We start from the raw sequence: 17,842 nt of genomic DNA, 5'->3' as shown, positions 1-17,842 counted from the left end.
CTGCTCCATCAACAACACTATAGACGATCTGTGAGCTGCTCAGAAAGCGAGAGGAAGCAGCTTCTCCTCCACTCTGCCCCCCTCCCTCCTCGCGCATCTCTAGCTGAACCGACTGTCTGATCGATCGGGAGCTTCAGAGACGAGTTCACGTTAATATCTCCGGTTTCACGGTTCCTCCGCTTGTTTCTGACCGCACAGCCTGCTGCTGACCGTGAGGACGTTCCAGCTTCGCGTCAAATTCATCCAGATTCATCGAAGCACAAAGTTCATAGACGAGCTAGCTAGTTAGCCACCTAGCTAACTCTGAAGCTAGTTAGCCACCTAGCTAACTCTGAAGCTAGCTAACTAGCCACCTAGCTAACTCTGTAGCTAACTAGCCACCTAGCTAACTCTGAAGCTAGCTAGCTAACTATAGCTAGTTAGCTACCTAGCTAACTCTGTAGCTAACTAGCCACCTAGCTAACTCTGCAGCTAGCTAGTTAGCCACCTAGCTAACTCTGCAGCTAGTTAGCCACCTAGCTATCTCTGTAGCTAGCTCACTAGCTAACTAGCTTGCAGTGCTGCTGGTCGGAGCAGGAGACAGTTTTTTTGGGGGGGGCGTCGTTTTGTGTCATTGCACCGCAACTAGTCGTGTCTTTACCACCCTTCAGATCTGCAGACTATTAGCAGGGAGTTGAGGTTTAGAGCGGTTTAAGCCGGTTTGCTTCCTACAGCTAGCGTGCTCGATATAGCCTGCTAGCTTTAATACCCTGCGTATTTAGACTGGAAGACAGTTTCAAGGCCTCAGTCCATCCAGCACCACCATCAACATCAACATCAGCTGCCTCCACCACCACCACCACCAGAGGATTTGCATTGCCGTGCAGTGAGAGTTGACAGGTGAGTAAAATAACTGTTTTATTAACACGTATTGTTATGTCAAAGTGGACATTAGAGCAACAAACACGCAGGGTGGATACAGATACAGATAGCTTTATTTATCCCCGAAGGGCAGTTCAGTTTCTGCAGTCCATCGAGACATACACACATTCATATACTGCACAATCATCAATGCCAGACAGAGGGAACACAGTAGCTGGCATATTGTAATTTGTAATGGGTTATGTATGAATAATGGTGATGTGTTTTGTTTTTTTGTCTGATGGGTCTTACTTGTCTGTCTGTTTATGGTAACAGTATGTCTATTGTATGTGTACTTTTTCTCAAACTGAGCTGCCTATGAATGCAAAATGAATTTCAGTGCAATACAGTTGTATCGTGTCGTATATGGGGAGGTGCAAGATCAATACCAGTACAAACTGTTTTATTGGCTGCTCTCTGAAGTCAGGTTAAGTTAGCCTGCTTGCTAACTGAATATTAGCTTGATTCAAAACGATGGTGGTGGTGGTGGTGGTGGTGGGGTGGTGTTGGAGGGGGAATCCGCGAAATCACGCCGGAGGTCGCCATCTTTCATTGGATGCTGCTGCTGCAGGCCAGCTAAACAGACATGGCTGCTACTTTCTAGCCCAGAGAGTCAACTTCTTTGGTACACAACGGTATGGTGGTGTGTTTACGGTTGATTCGCCTCCCCCCTTTTATCATTTATTGCCCACATTCAGCCTGTACTTCGCCCTCATGAAGCCGGCATATTGCCTAGTGACGAAGGAGTGTCGCTGTGCATGGCCCCTTTGGCATGGGCATGGCATGTGAGCTGCAGTCTTTTCTCGGCTGTGTCAGCTGCTAAGTGCGCCTGCATTGCGTCTTTAGTAGAAGTTGCAGTGCTCGATTAGTAAAAGTTGATGCAAACAAACGCATCTGGTCCCCTATATGGATGGATGGAGATAAACACTGGTTCAACACCCCCCGCAGGGACATGTAAGATGCCTGGTCACCATCCTCCACCAGCGGTAACCCACCCACGACTAAAAATAAACTCCTTTGGCCCCCTTGTTGCATTTTTCACCACCAGGCTCATTTTTAGAACAACAGAGTAGCATTTGGGTTATAAATCACCTCTTGTGACTATGCAGGGTGGAAACAAGGAGGAGGCGGACCGAGCAAAGCGTGTGTTTTGGTTCAGCCCTTGTCTAGACGTTATGATTGACTCACTCTATCTGTAGAGGAGGAAATGACATATACTGTGACCAGGGTCAGTCTTTTTATGGGATGTATCGGGTCAAACTGCATTGTCAACATTGTCTTGTGATTACCTTCTGCCCCATATAATATAAATACCAAGACCTGGCTACTCACAGTTTGACTACAGTTAATGTTTTTGCGTTGTGCTGCAAGGTTAGATTGTGTGTTTGTGAAAGGTGTTGACTAGGGGTGTAACGATACCTTTTTACAATACGATGTATCACTTTCTGTGATTCCGATACGATTCAAGGACGATATTTGGCTCATCTAGAGCGATACAATGCGATTAAATGACTTGAAATCGATACAGGGGATAAGGGAATCAGGGATAAATTAATTATGGATAAACAAGTAAACACAACGATGAATGGCAAATACATACACCTTTTATTTGAAATGATAAAGAGTGCAACTTCAGGACCTGCTGCTTCAGTTCTCAATATACAAGGCAGAGCAATATTTAACAAAAAATAAAATAAACCAACTTCTAATCATGTTAAATGAACAGTAACCTGGTGCTTCTGTTTTTGTTTTCAAAGCAAAAGGTAGGGCATTAATATTAACAAAAAATAAAATGCAACCAACTTCTCTTCAGATCGAATGAACTGTGGTTTAACCACCTGCTGCTTCTGTTCTCATTTTCAATATAAACGGTAGAGCAATAATATTTAACAAAAAATAAAGTGCATGGCGTCTTAGTAGGTGCGTGGAAAGTTTGCTTGTGTAATCGTTGTATTTTCAGCGAGCGATTTATCAAGGACATCTCCCTTTTTGCAAAAGCCAAAATGTTTCCACACGCTGGACCTCAAACACGGCTTGAAAATCTCTCGCTCGTCTGGCTCTTCCTCGACATCAGCCATGCTTCGTTTTGTTGTCGTATTTCTGAGATTGGCGCTGCTGGCGCATGTTGATGACATCATACACAGGGAGCTTGAACTGGAGTTTAAAATTTCTGTACTATTAAAAGTGCAAAAAAAATACATCCATAAAATGTTTGTCATGCTTAAATACAAGAAAATTCTTAGTATTGATACAATTGATTATTTACCCTGCAAATTGATTTTAGATCGATATACGTCCCCAGGGAAGGACACCTAGCTGAGTACCTATCGATGTAGTTGGATCGTAGGAATATAAATCGCTACACCGATGTAGTAGATGAATCGTTACACTCCTAGTGTTGACTTAAATAGTTTAAAATTCCAATGTTGTACACATTTATTATATTGTTGCATTCTTGTTAAAGTCATGGATCTCTAAACTGTTTGTGTTTCAGGATTTAAGGACCCACAGTCTGGTTTTAAGATGAATATTGTGCATTTTCAGTGAGTTCTGTGACCTAGGATATAATCTGGGGCGCCCAAGTAGCTCACCTGAGCAGGTGCCCCATGTATCAAGACTGAGTCCTTACCGCAGCATCCCGGGTTTGAATCCTACCCGTGGCTATTTGCTGCATGACGTTCCCTCTCTCCCCATTTCAAGACTCTCACTATCTCTATCAAATAAAGGTAGAAAAGCCAAAAAAGTGGATATAATCTCTCCCTCATGAAGTTGAAAAATGGACACCGACCTTTGCGTTTACACTGCTTATAGGCCTACATGACAGTAGCAGTATATAGTTTCCAAAACACAGCAAACTGTCGGAATTTGCAGCAGAGTAGGATGTCTATGGCCAAGTTTAGATCAGTTGCTCAGGTTTTTTTTGGAGGGGGACAAAAGAGGCCTCTTTGCCAAGTAGGCAGTGGTCTAAACCTACTTGTGAATGCTTGAAAAACCACAGAAATATATTTATTTAACAAATCCCTTAAGCCTGGTATTCATGTTATTTGCTGTGCCATGGTGTGGCTGAAGAAAACACACACACAAAGGTCACGGACGTTAAATGTACATTTCAGTTGGCAGGTTTTAAGGCTACTGTTGAGAAACGTCTATCACACAACAGCTGTGTTGATAGCTGACTGGTATTGATGGAGAGACGTGTTTAGCCCCATTCATCGCAGTGGCATGACACAAACACACACACATGCCGTGTATGGGAATCAGTATGTGGATCAAAGGTCACCAGCTTTACAGCAATGCCATTCTTTTTCTGCTTTGTATGCAAACACAGCGAGTGGCCGTGTCAGAGACAGGCACCCGATTGTTGGGGTGGATTATCGCTGCTTTACAAACGGCTCCAACGGGACAGAAAAGAAGGGGTTTCCAGTGATGTTTGGACTCGGTGGGGTCACTTTTGCCTCTGTGAATGTGTAACGTTGGTCAGGTGTCGTGGAAGTGATTAACCAATCAGACTGATGGTACTGAAACTGCAGCCTTAAAGATGCAAGAATGATGCTGAAAAGTTGTCGCCCGCTGGTACAAAAAATAGGAGAGAGTGCAATTAAATGTCCCTAGAGAGTACAAGGGCTGGGACGATACACATATCTCATGATTCTATACTATCACGATACTTGGATGCCAATTCTACAAGTATTGCGATTCGATATTATGATTTTTATATTAGATTTTTGTTAACTTTAACACTAGACCATGGGAAAAAGTTGAATCATACACTTCTTAGGACTTTAAGTTTGGAAAATATCTAATTAATACAGTAAAATGTTTGATTATAAACATGTATGTAGTCAGAGATGTCCTGAAGTCAAATATATGTCATTGTCAGGAAGTATTTATTGAATTTTTTCCAGTAACCCCAAAATCAAAGAATAAAGACATTTCCCTCACAAATTAGTGGTATTTTCTTTTTAAATTTATAAGGGACATGTAATGTTTTATACTTCTGGTGAATATAATCCAATCAATCTTATTTCCATATATGTATTTTATATATACAGTTCCCTTTGTTAACACCTTATTTTAAAAAACAGACGTAGTCACACGTGTATACTTCCTCTAACTTCTCCAAGGTGGTCTCTAGCTCTCCCGTCAGCTCCGTTCTCTTTATCCATCCATGGTCAACTCCATCAGGGCCGTTTGAATGCATTTAACATAAATGTCAGTATATGGGTGCTCTACAGGTGTAGCGTCGGCCCATTTGACCACGGAAATGAGAGCGACGGCCAGCTCGACCGCACGTTACCGAGATACGATAACGTTTCCTGCCCATGACAGAGATAGCATGCAGCTTTAGCCGTGATGTCTTCCCACCCCTAGAGAGTACACTACACCAACTGAGGTGGGGAGTTGATGGTCAGTTGTGCTGAAGCAATTAAATGGCTGATTGACCAAAAGTTAATTAAATTGAATCAAATTATATCTAATTCAGCCGCTTTTCCTATATCTGCAAAGCCACTTGTTGCAGGCTCCTCACTACAGCCTCAACTATTTTTGTTATCAAATAATCCACAGATTACTTAAATGATTTGGTGTTTAAATTGTCAGAAAATTTACATATAAATTCAAGCTCCCAGACCTCAATTTTCATTTTTAGATTACATGTTTTGTCTGAAAATACTCAGTTTACTAACACCGAAAACTTAGCAAAAACGTCATTTATTCACACGTGAGAAACTGCAACCAGTGAATTCTTTTGACATTTTTGCTTTAAAAATTGACAAATATTTGATTATAAAACTGATGATTATTATTTTTCCAGACATACAGCTTATCATTTCAGCTCTACTCCTTTGCGATTCAGATGAGCATTTTTGGAATTTCATAGAGTAAATGATTAATTGATATGTTGAACAGAAAGTAGGCCGCATATTATATATCATCACGGCCTTCTTAAGATAAATCTGGATTTATTATTTATTACTACAAGATCTGATCCCTCCAGAGTTTGTGTTTTTGTTTTAATAATTAAATGTGCAAAAATCAAATATAAACTTTGAGTGAAACACTGCACTTTAACTGTTAATTGTCCTCTTTTTAAAATTGCTTTGAGGGAGGCATATTCAGAACATCATTAGCAATTTCTTCCCGTTTTTATTTTCACTTTTGTTTTTCGTGAAGCAGCATGTTCTAAATTGTTGTAAACCAGTGGACAGTATCCTCAGGCAACAGGAAATGTGACATATTTTTAACGAGTGGAAACCTTAAGTCCAGGTTAAACCTTGAGGCTGTTTAATAGGTTGTTCTCATTAATAGTTTTTAAAATCTTTTGCTTGCCTGATTGTAAACATGTAGAGAGTTATTGTAAAGGAGAATTAGGTTTCTTGTGTGTTTTAGTCCACACAGTCTGTAAATAGCTATTATCTAATAAATTGGTTTGGGGGTCCTCCCCCAAGAAAATCTGAAGGTTTTTGACTCAAAACTATGTAATTTTACATCATTTTGGAACATTATTATTACTATTGATGTCGCCCAAAAGGCTGAAAGAGAAAACTTGCTGAAGTTGAATAATATTTTTTTATTTACACTAGGGCTGTCAACTGATTAGAAAATGTAATTGCGATTAATCACATGATTGTCCATAGTTAATTTCAATTAATTGCAAATCGCCCATTTTTTGTATCTGTTCAAAGTGTACCTTAAAGGGTGATTTGTCGAGTATTTATTTACTTTTATCAACATGGGAGTGGACAAATATGCTGTTTTATGCAAATGTATGTATATATTTATTATTGGACATCAATTAACAACACAAAACAATGACAAATATTGTCCAGAAACCCTCACAGGTACTGCATTTAGCATAACAAATATGCTCAAATCATAACATGGCAAACTGCAGCCCAACAGACAACAACAGCTGTCAGTGTTCTGACTTGACTACTACTTGCCCCAAGCTGCATGTGATTATCATAAAGTGGGCATGTCTGTAAAGGGGAGACTCGTGGGTACCCATAGAACCCATTTTCAGTCACATATCTAGAGGTCAGAGGTCATGGGACCCCTTTTTAAAATTTTTCCATGCCAAAATTTAGCGCAAGTTTGGAGCGTTATTTAACCTCCATTCTAGTTTCATATGATGCCTGCTACAATCCCTGAAATATTGTTTGCGTTAAAGAAATTAGTGGCATTAAAACAAATTTGTGTTAACACGTTATTATCGCGTTAACTTCGACAGCCCTAATTTATTCACAGTGCCTGCTAATGATGATGATAACAATCATAATCATCATAATAGATGAAACTACCTGTTCAGTTTCCAGTTCTCTCTGCTCTAGCACACCTGAACCAGCTAATGCTCACACCCTGATCCAACAGTAAGGGCTGCTGAGTCAGGTGTGTTCAAAACATAACACGATTAGTATGTTATAAATACTATTGTTGTGTTATTGACTTTCACTGCTTGGGGCCAATAAACCAATGCCCATGACAGCGGTGTGTACTCACATGTTGTGGATTCACAGTGTTTAGAAAATTAACATTTAATCACAGGCAGCGACAGTCTTCTTGTACACTACTTATTTGTTATCTACCTTGTTGCTATATTGGCATTTAATTAGTGTGATGAGCATTGTTTAATGAGTGCTCATTGTTGCACATCATTAGTAAACAACCGTGAATAATTGTGATCTCAATATTGATCAAAATAATTGTGAATATCATTTTGGCTATAATCGTGCAGCCCTATAACATACATTGTTCTGTACACAAACTGGCATCCAAAACAAGTCCCATTTGTCTCAGGAGGTAGTTTTATTTTTAAAGTTCACCAGTCCTCAACAGGCTTTTGTAAAGTAACTATCGGACACTGCCCCCCCCCGGCCTTTTCATCGTACACGTGTAACATCCATTCTTGAATCTAACTTGTTTGTCCCCTCCGCCCCCCTGCAGCTTACTTGGTGACACAGAGACTTCTCCCTGAGGAGCCAAGAAGCAGACGGCTCATGACTTCTGACCAGGACACGAAAGTTGTAGCTGAACCACAGGTGCAGCAAGTACAAGAGGCAAAAGAGAACTCTCATTTGGTGAGTTTTTACATACACACATGCATGTTTTTCACTTGTTGTCCTGCTTTTTCTGCCTGAATCTTTTATGCATCTCTTGACGTATTTGTGTATTTCCAGTGACCATGAAAATCCCCAAAAGGTTTGGAATTTGTTAAGTTTAGGGCTGTGTATTGGCAAAAATCTGTCGATACCATATGCGTCATGATACAGGGGTTACGATTCCATATATTGTGACACTGTAAGCAACGCTTTATATTGCGTTTTTTTTTTTAAGCTGATTTTAGCAAAACTGTCATAGTATAAAGAACACACCACCATATCAGTGGGATCTGCATTTACATTTATCACAGTCCCTGTTACATCCAACATCATAGCGCTACTTTGAGAGGGTGCATCTCTTTGCAAATGACAGTGTATTGACTGAATTAATCTATGCATGTAAACTATTGATTAAAATTTGATACTGTGATTTTGAGAATCGATACGGTATCGCAAAATATAGTATCGCAATACTCAATATTTTCAATATTTTCTTACACCCCTAGTTTAGTTGTAGTTGTTTAGTTTTGTAAAATATTACAACAAATGGGGAAGAAAAATCTAAATGTAGTGAAATGAGATTGTCAAAATAAGACATAAGACTCATAACATCACTCGGCGGAGAGCTGTATGTGTATCTAAGCAAACCACACTTCGCTACTGCGTTGTGAACTTAAATAAACAGATTTTGCTGTGCTTTAATTGCAATAAACCGATCAAAAGGATGGCGAAAAAAACTACATAATGATGCTGATTTGTAAGAAGTATGAATTCATGCTTTGTCAGGACGGGAGAGTTTGGATCAATAAGTGCCAGGCTATGCAGCTGCTCCATCAACACTCAAGATAAAGTTTATACCATAGACAATCTGTGGTTTATACACATACATTTATACACAGAGTTTGGTCCTGTCTCTGTACAGATATGATGTATTATCGTAGCTCTGGCTGACCACAGACAGCTACAATATTTATTTCCACCATTTCTGATTCAACAACGTCAGGACGTCAGTGATGAGAGGAGGAGAATGTCAACGCTCATAGGCTTTCATGACACAGCGCCACGTGCATTTCTCGCTCGAGTTGAAATATTTCGATTCCCGTGAATGACGCAGATATTGCGTGTTCGTGTTGCGTCTCTATGCCTCTTTGCATTGACTTTGTATGTAATCGCGCTGCACGAAAACTTTGCTTCGCTCTTGGTGTGAACGCACCATTACCCAGACTAAAGGAAGCAGTTAAACAGTGAAATGGTCTTTGAATTTGAACTATAAACTTGTAGTTGGAGAACGTTCGAGTCTGACCTGCTGGCCATGTGGCTTCAGCAGATGTTGTCAATGTTTTTAAACATAAAAGTTTACATGCAAACTCAGCAGTAGTTGGCGGTAACTTCAACAGTGCTGTATAGCGAGTTTGACTCGAGCCAACTTTTGTCTTTTGCGGCTGCGGTTTGTTTTGGTTTTTAACGGATACGGAACGGATATGACTACAACAATAAAAGCGGTAACTTTCTTTTACCTCCACATAGACTCAAATGAAGCAAATATATCGATTCTGGCATTAAAACAATTTCACTTTTTGTTATTGTCAAATCTATCTATTCAAACTAGGTATGCATTTTGATTATGAAAAATCCAGTTATATTGTTTATGTTTTGCATGTTACATCTGCAGCATTTCGCTGGTGTAAATGTGGATTGATGTTAAACAAGTGCAACATTAGAGGAAGTTTCAGTTCAGGCATCCAATAGTGAAGTATAGCAGATATTAATGTGGCTGTAGTGGTAGAAAAAGCACTCCCAAGTCATAGTCAGAGCCCTTCTAAACTGGCTTATTGATAAAGAGCGCATCATTACCAGCAACCTCAGCCCTTTCTTGACTGGCGTTGATTTCCCACACTGATTATGTATAATAGAGAAGTGCTTTGTAAAGAAACACAGAAGCAGAGAAAGACGCAACTGTAACTAAATAACCATGACCTGTTTTTATTTCTCTCTTTTCATGAGCTTGTAGTGGGCCTATTGATCACAGGCGTGACATTATGCTTCTTGTTGGAGCGTGAAGGCCGGGGCTGAAACAGGAGCGGTGCCGTAGAGCAGCGGTCGAGATTTGATTCTCAGGCCTTCATGGGATGTGACGACGCAACATAACACTTTTTAATGAGTTTTTGGGACTGAAAAATAAGATGGCATGTTAATGTCATCACAATAAGTTAGACTGGGTGTGGATGTTTGGTACGTTTCAGCTGCTCCTTCGTCAAAGTTGCTTGTCCTGGGTACGACACTTTTATTTTAGGATAACGAGAGAAATAAAGGCGTGTAGCAAGCCGACCTCCCTCCAAAATACATTATATCCTTCATAACACTCAGACTGAACTGTTGGTGGTTGAGTTGCATTGTGGGTAATGTAGGCGCCAGGTTTTGACAAGCAAGACAAACACATGGAATAGAAATTACAGTATCTCTGGTTCTACTTAGTGGTGTAGAAATTTCTCGATCATAAGATGGATCGTAATGCACACATAAATGATTCTGCATCGATGCGGTTTCCACATAATCGTGAGTTTGGTTTTATTTCAGCTAAGTGTGAGTCTTTACTGCGTTTTGCTGTCATTTACTGTCACTTGTTTCTTCTCTCTCCTCTGAGCGCTGTGTGTGACGGAGGGCAGAGCTTTGCACACATACTCCGTGTGCGCGGAGCTCGGAGACGGCGCACGGCAGTCTGCTGGCTTGTTGCTTTGCTACTAATATCAGCTGCTCTGTTTCAACAATGTTGAGCTGAAAAACGTGCATTCAGGCTGAAATTAAACCGTGGTGTCGTTCTGTCAGGAGATGACAAGTAAGAGTAGAAGAGCTATGAATAAGGAAAAGTCCGCTGGCCGCAAGGCTAATTCATACAGTGTAAAATGCTGTAGGCATCCAGGAAGAGCTTAGGGATGTGACGGTGAGGAAATTTTCCCAACGGTTAATAAACCGGTGTTACCGGTTACACCGGACATTTTACAAGAAAAGGTGACGTTCAATTTGTGTAGCCGCTTACTGATCTTTAACGGTGGATAGCTGTGTGTCTGGGCTCTCTGCGAGAGCTTTTGCAGCGGGGCCGCAGGTTTCCGCCCGACGCTGTGAATGCTCCGTCCTCCTCATGGCAATTACCTCATGAACGTTATGGTATAGCGCTGGGTTTAAATCTGAAATATTGCCAAATGGGCGCTTTTGCTTTTCGCTTCAACACCAAATCCTCCGCCATCTCTCGGCCTGTCTTCTCTCTCTCTTCCTGTGTGTGAAATGTGACTCCTGCTACTCTGACACTTTCATTTTCAGTTTGTAGTGTCCGTCGTCCAACTCTGTATTGATAACACGGCGCTGATATGCCAAAATAAAATAAATGGGTTTTATTTCTGTAAAAAAAAGCAAAACGATGGTGGGGGCGGTGGGTACGTATTGTAATCGGTGTCTTCCCGACCACCTTGTAACACCGACTGCCACGGCAAGCCTAGAAGTGCTCTGTCTTAGAACTGCTATGTGAAAACATTGTTTTTGCAGGTTACAGCACACTTTTCATGAACTGCAGAAGGATTTCTGTTTTGGTTTTGTAATGATTATGTACTGAGGTGGCTCACACAAATACTGATATTGAAAAGATGCAGCTTTTTATATTGTAGACTGGTGTAGTCTGATTTTTGAAAGCACTTTCTAAATAAAAAGGAGTTCAGATTTATCTGACTGCTTGTATTAGTTGATGAAAAAGTAGCCTTGTGCAGTAATATAGAAAATTGAGGATGCGATACATTGAGATGCATCGAGAATCTTTGTGCATTCGAGTCGTTGACAGGTGAATTTTCGATAATGTTATGGGAGTGCAATGCTTAATCAGTAGAGTCCTCTTTTAAGGAAATTACTTAATTTATTTGTTGTTTGCACACTTAATGTTTTAAGCTTTTCTACTGAATTGTATGTTAAAAATGCTGCCGTGGACAGTTTCTGATTGTTACAAGGAAGAAAAACTGTTCAACCGGGTGTGGACAAACTACCATGACTGCTTGAATTTGTTTGGCTAAGAGTGTGAAGTGCCATTTTTGTCAAGTCATCTACCCATGTTGTATCTGCCAGATAAACCACAAATAACGTCAAGCTTAATTTTGTGGCCTCAAAAGTCATAACAAACCGTGAAGCATCTTTAATGTTTAATTAATGTTAATCTGTCTTTACTATTCGTGATGGGTGTGTGTTATGGGTGTATTATAAGATCACCACGGTTCTTAATCAGACATGTGCCAAAAGTTTCCATCATAGTAATGGTGAAGAAGCATCCAGCAGCAGCATAACTCTTATTTTGGAAAGTATTTTTAGAACGAGAGCTGATCGTTTAGTGCTCTGCCTGTAATCATCCATCACACAGATCAAACAAACTTTAGTAGAAAACTTAACAAGGTGCTGAGGGAGTGTCTGATAATGTTTCTGGGCATGTAAACTGAAAAAAGTCCCCGTTGAGAACTGGCTAAAATAATTAGTACAACAGCACAATGTCAGTGAATCTTGTGCTTGACAGGTTTGTGTGTAGAGTTGAGCACCGTGTTGAGCGATGAGCAAACATTTTCACAGTCTGATTTTATTTGTTGCATTTATTGTAAGCGTGTCAGAAACGTCCAGATAACTAACTGCGCGTGTTACGTCTGTCAGTGGTTGGGCAATTTTTATCTTTATGCTCATTTTTTTTTCTCATTGGTTGCCTCACATCTGCTGTTAGCAACATGCAAAAAAGAAATGCCGGTAGATTGAAACAAAGCAAGGTTAGTTAACCGTATAGAGCAGATGTGGTGGCTGTGCAACCAACCAGGAGCCTGTTTGATAGATCAGCCATCATTTGCTTTGATTTATATTTTTAGAGAGAGTATATGGTGGTAAGAACAGAAAAGACAGATGAGGAAAAAAAATGCAAAGGGACATTATCAGTCGCTGTTTAACTCTTGAGCACCCAACTGATGCATTTTACATCAACATTCACAGTCTCTTCAATGTAAATCCATGACATAAACATGCTTTGAAATCACTTAAAGAAAAGATTCTTATTACAACATACGAGGTGCTAACTGTCTGTGGTAAAATTAGACTATTTTTCAGTGTTTAAAGTAGCCCATGTGATTGTGGTCTGTACGTCCATGTTTACAGCGTGAACAGGAACTGCTGGTAGCCAATGCAGCGTGACATTTTATGGCTCCGATTCACTAGAAGATAGCAACATTATACTTCATGTTTGCATCACCCAAAGCATGGTGGGAACTGTAGTGAAAACATATTAATCACAAAATACATGGAAAACTGCAGGCTTAAAACTGAGGCCGCTCCAAAAGACAGAATAGGGACCGGGGCCGCCGGCGGAAAGTCAAATTTTTAAGAGGTTAATTAAAAATCAATACAGCGTTTAGGAGAATCGATACTGTACACTTACACCCCTAATAGAGCACACTGACACTCTCCCGTGTATTCACATACAGATATTTCCTGTTTATTAAAAATATTTGAACATTATTTTTTATAAAAGAGTGTTGGAACATATAAAAATGAATCTTAGAACATGTAGAGTACCACAAATAACGTCATTCCTGAGTACCTAAAGCTATCTTGGGAGGAGAATATGGCACAAGTAAGCTAAGAAATGTAGTGACTGTCCCAAAAACCTGTACTTTAAGGAAGTAAAAATTAAGCAAAACCATCCTGAGGTTCAAAGTATACTGCTAGGAGGAAGCACCATTCATGTTACGCTGTGTTTTCTTTCACACTGACCTCCCTGTGTGGGTGATCCTGCGTCCCCCACAGACTCCTCAAATCATTTGCACAGGCTGTATAGGTTTGGATTCTGCTACACAACCCTGCTGGTTTGATTGATGGTAGCACATGTGACACACAAAGACTGTCGGGGCTAAATGCGGTCACCAGGGTGGGATGTTTCACCAGCCTCCAGCCAAATACTGTAAATTCTGGCCGCGACGAGTAAACTTGCCTCCTCTACCAGCCACTTAACCAACTGTCGTTTAGCTTTCTGGTTCTTTCCTAAGAACAGACACGGCTGGCTGGCTGGACTCAAGGTGGGTGGTGAGTAGTAGTAGCTGCGTAAGCACAGTTACTACTGCGTAAGTACAGTATTTGGCACCAACACTATGGCTTGAGGGGGAAAGTGTTCAGGTTCCAGATCACTCCCCGTTTTGGTCGCGGTTATGTTTCAGATTCTGGCGCCTTTTTAAGTCATTCCTCCTCGGACCAGATATCATGGTTCTTTGTGTTTTTTAGAGGAAAATCTTTCACTCTCTCTGGCCATGATGGCAATTTACGGCTGCTGCTTCAGGACAGAGGAGAATTGAATTGAGAAAATGAACCGAGCACAGGGATGTGTCTTTATGTTTCCCTGATGGGTTTCAATCAACCTCTACAAATAGGAAAGAATGTGGAACGAAGGAAATGGGTAAGAAGTAAGCGGATGGCCTTCAGGCAAAGAAAAAGTTATTTTTCCTGAGCACTCCAAAGTTAGGAAATGGAAAGAGCCCGCTGTCTTTTTTTTTTTTCCACTGTCATTTACACATGCTCAAGATCGGAAAGAAGATTGGCAGCGAAAAAAGGAAGGGGCAAACTCCAGTGGGCTAATGCCTCAGGCTGTAGGTCTCATTACAAGCCCGGATTAGTGGTGGGAAAAGCGGTCAGAGAACCAAAATACTGCTGCCAGGGTTGAATACACACAGTTCAGGATGTCAAGGCTTTTGAGCAAAGTCTCAGACATTATAGAACATCCCCCGCCCCCACACACACACGTTTTCAGTTGTTAAATAGTCATAAAATGCACACGAAGTCTGTACAGAAGTTGTAGTTCAGTCCAGGTTATCTATATAAATACACATTTTATTTGCTTATAAACGTGTCACTATGTGTCTGTATGTTTAAGAAGACTTCCAAAATGTGCAATGTATGGAAATTGTAAAACAGTGTTTTTATTATGCTTTTTATTGTTTCCTGACGAAAAATGACTACAACCTAAACCTTAACAAATGAAGTAATTTGTCCATATAATAACAGATAGTAACTGCAAAAAACAGTAAAAAAAAGTATTTGAAAAAATGGAGGAAAAAAACATTAATAAAAGATATATAAATAAATAAATAAGAAATAAAAATAAAAAAAACAAAATATAGAATAAATTGAAAAATACAAATTTTAAATCAAATAAATAACAGTAGTAGTAATAATAATAATAATAATAATAATAATAATAATGAGAATGATAATAAATATAAATACAAAATAAATGAAAAGAAATATAAATAAATACAAAATTAAAAATATTTATATAATAATATATATAAAATAATAATAAATAAAACAAAAAAAATGAATAATATAAATTTACCCACCAGATTCCCAGCACAAATAGTGTTGTGACCACAGGAAGTAAAACAAATGTCAACCCACATACAAATAGTCAATAATTCCCTCAGAATTAAGATTAAATAAGATATTGTGAAGGCTGCACTCTTATTTCTGCATGCCTGTGCAATTTAAATCATGTTCTACAATCCTTAAATATGGAGCATTTAACTTAGAAATATTAAAACATTTCATTTAACTGAGAGCACCTAGTAGATCTTACAATAAAAATATAGTACAGTTAATTTAAGACACATTTATAGTTCTTTTTTATCCAAGTAATCAAAATCTAGTTTAACCCCAAATCAACCGGGTACCATAGTAACACAAGCCATGTGGTGCTACCAAACCCATGTGTTTTCCACCTCATTCCTTATTCACACACATGCATACACAGTGATACACCATATGCTTAGCACATATGTGTTAGAAACACAGCAGAAATTGAACATGACCTATTTATTGCCCTGCGTGATAAAATTCCAACCTTATATGGCTTATTATTGCACAACATTAGCTGTGTAAGTAATTCGTTTTAAGCATTTACCGCATAGATGGTGTGAAAGATTTGCAGTGTTGGAAGTGAAACTTGGTGTCTGGGGGTAGGGTTGGACCGGTGTAAAAATTGCCATTTCCAGTTGCCATTTCTTTCTACATTAAGTTTGCTTTTCAGACAGGCCATTTCATTATAAATATCATTCATATTTATTTTAGACAGATAAAGGTTAAATAGCGTGTGCTCATTTGTAAATAATAATAATCCATGATTTAAATCTGCTACTCTATTCATAAATGGAGCCGTGCAAGTCCCTGCATTTTCCACAACACTGTTTTGCAAATGTCTCAGAATAAAAGCCTTGTGTTAACAAATGAACGGATTCAGTCCACAGAAAAATGCTAGAGGGCTTTTATTGTGAAACAGAAACAGAAAGTGTTGAGTTGAAAAATCTGAACTTTTTTCCTGTCTTTGACATATTCTGTAGATATAGACATTGAAACTGTATATACGATAAAAGATCATTTTCACTGTCTGTTTTTGCTTTGAACTGTCCCACGGAAAAATTAGGCGAGACCTCGAATCTCTAGAAGAGACGCAGCCTGAGCCGCACTGCAGTGTGGCCTGGCTGTAAGCTGGTTTGCCAACCTTCAATAAACACTAAACTTCTTTTCGGCTTCAAATCCAAAATGTTGCCACATGAGCACAGTTTTTAGTTTTCTTTGAGACTAACTCTGTATGTCTCGTCTTGTCACCCGAAAAAACACATGAACATGATTGTCCATAGTTAATCCCGATTAATCACATTTTTTATCTGTTCAAAATGTACCTTAAAGGGAGATTTGTCAAGTATTTAATACTCTTATCAACATGGGAGTGGACAAATATGCTGCTTTATGCAAATGTATGTTTGTATATATTTATTACTGGAAATCAGTTAACAACACAAAACAATGACAAATATTGTCCAGAAACCCTCACAGGTACTGCATTTAGCATAAGAAATATGCTCAAATCACAACAGACAACAACAGCTGTCAGTGTATCAGTGTGCTGACTTGACTATGACTTGCCCCAAACTGCATGTGATTATCATAAAGTGGGCATGTCTGTAAAGGGGAGACTCGTGGGTACCCATAGAACCCATTTTCATTCACATATCTGGAGGTCAGAGGTCAAAGGACCCCTTTGAGAATGGCCATGCGTCAAAATTTAGCGTTATTTAGCCACCTTCGCAACAAGCTAGTATGACGTGGTTGGTACCAATGGATTCCTCTGGTTTTTCTAGTTTCATATGATAGTTTTAAAACTGAGCTTGCTTATCACATTAAATTTGACAGCCCTAGTTTAAGTGCTATCCTACATTGAGATAACTGAATTGGTAATACATCATCACCTTGAACCACTTATGTTGATGCTTTATTAGTGGTATTGATGCTCAGGACGAAGCATTTTACAGTAGTTGTGATGCGTTTGACTCCTGATTGCTCAGCACTCATCTGGCCCGCTGTCCCCTTCAGCTCGGTAGCTGTCAGAGAGGGAAGATGAGCCTCAGGTCTGCAGACAGACGGATACCTCCAAATTCAGCTGTTTTTGTTTTCTACCCTGAAGGACTCTTGCATGTCTGCTGTCTCTGTCTTTCTGTCTGCCGCGAGCTCGCCTCCATCTCCATCTCCATCAGACAGGCAGAGCAATAAACCCAGCGCTACACCGGCTGCCCTCCGATGACACTGACAATCACTCGTCTCTGTCCGCGGTTCATGATGAATCGCATCTTCTCGTCTCCTCCCAAAATACGCCCTCGATCAGGGAAGCGGATAACCTTATCCTCCTCTGTGAATTTTATAAATGCTGAAAGGTCAAGCGGTGCCCAGAACGTACACATCCGGTGATGTCAGCAACAGTTTCTATGGCAGCCGGCTCGGACAGGAGTGGGAGT

General features: G+C 39.8%; 1 protein-coding gene across 4 annotated transcripts in view; it reads left to right on the top strand.

Annotated features, from left to right (window-relative positions):
* Positions 1-43: 43 nt before the first annotated feature.
* The window catches only part of LOC141776453 (la-related protein 4B-like), a 48,257-nt gene continuing 30,458 nt past the window's right edge, over positions 44-17,842 (top strand). For 2 of the 4 annotated variants that reach the window (XM_074650069.1, XM_074650070.1), the window contains exons 1-2: positions 45-879; positions 7,843-7,976. In XM_074650069.1, coding sequence (XP_074506170.1) covers positions 7,896-7,976 — 81 coding nt within the window. In that variant the 5' untranslated portion in view covers positions 45-879; positions 7,843-7,895. Of the gene's footprint in view, positions 880-7,842; positions 7,977-17,842 lie in introns of all 4 variants that reach the window. The other 2 variants (XM_074650068.1, XM_074650071.1) reach the window with 2 other exon arrangements.

The sequence above is a fragment of the Sebastes fasciatus genome, chromosome 11 (assembly GCF_043250625.1).
Source record: "Sebastes fasciatus isolate fSebFas1 chromosome 11, fSebFas1.pri, whole genome shotgun sequence".
Lineage (NCBI taxonomy): Eukaryota > Metazoa > Chordata > Actinopteri > Perciformes > Sebastidae > Sebastes > Sebastes fasciatus.
The sequence above is the reverse complement of the archived record's forward strand: the minus strand, read 5'-3'. Positions and strand labels throughout refer to the sequence as shown.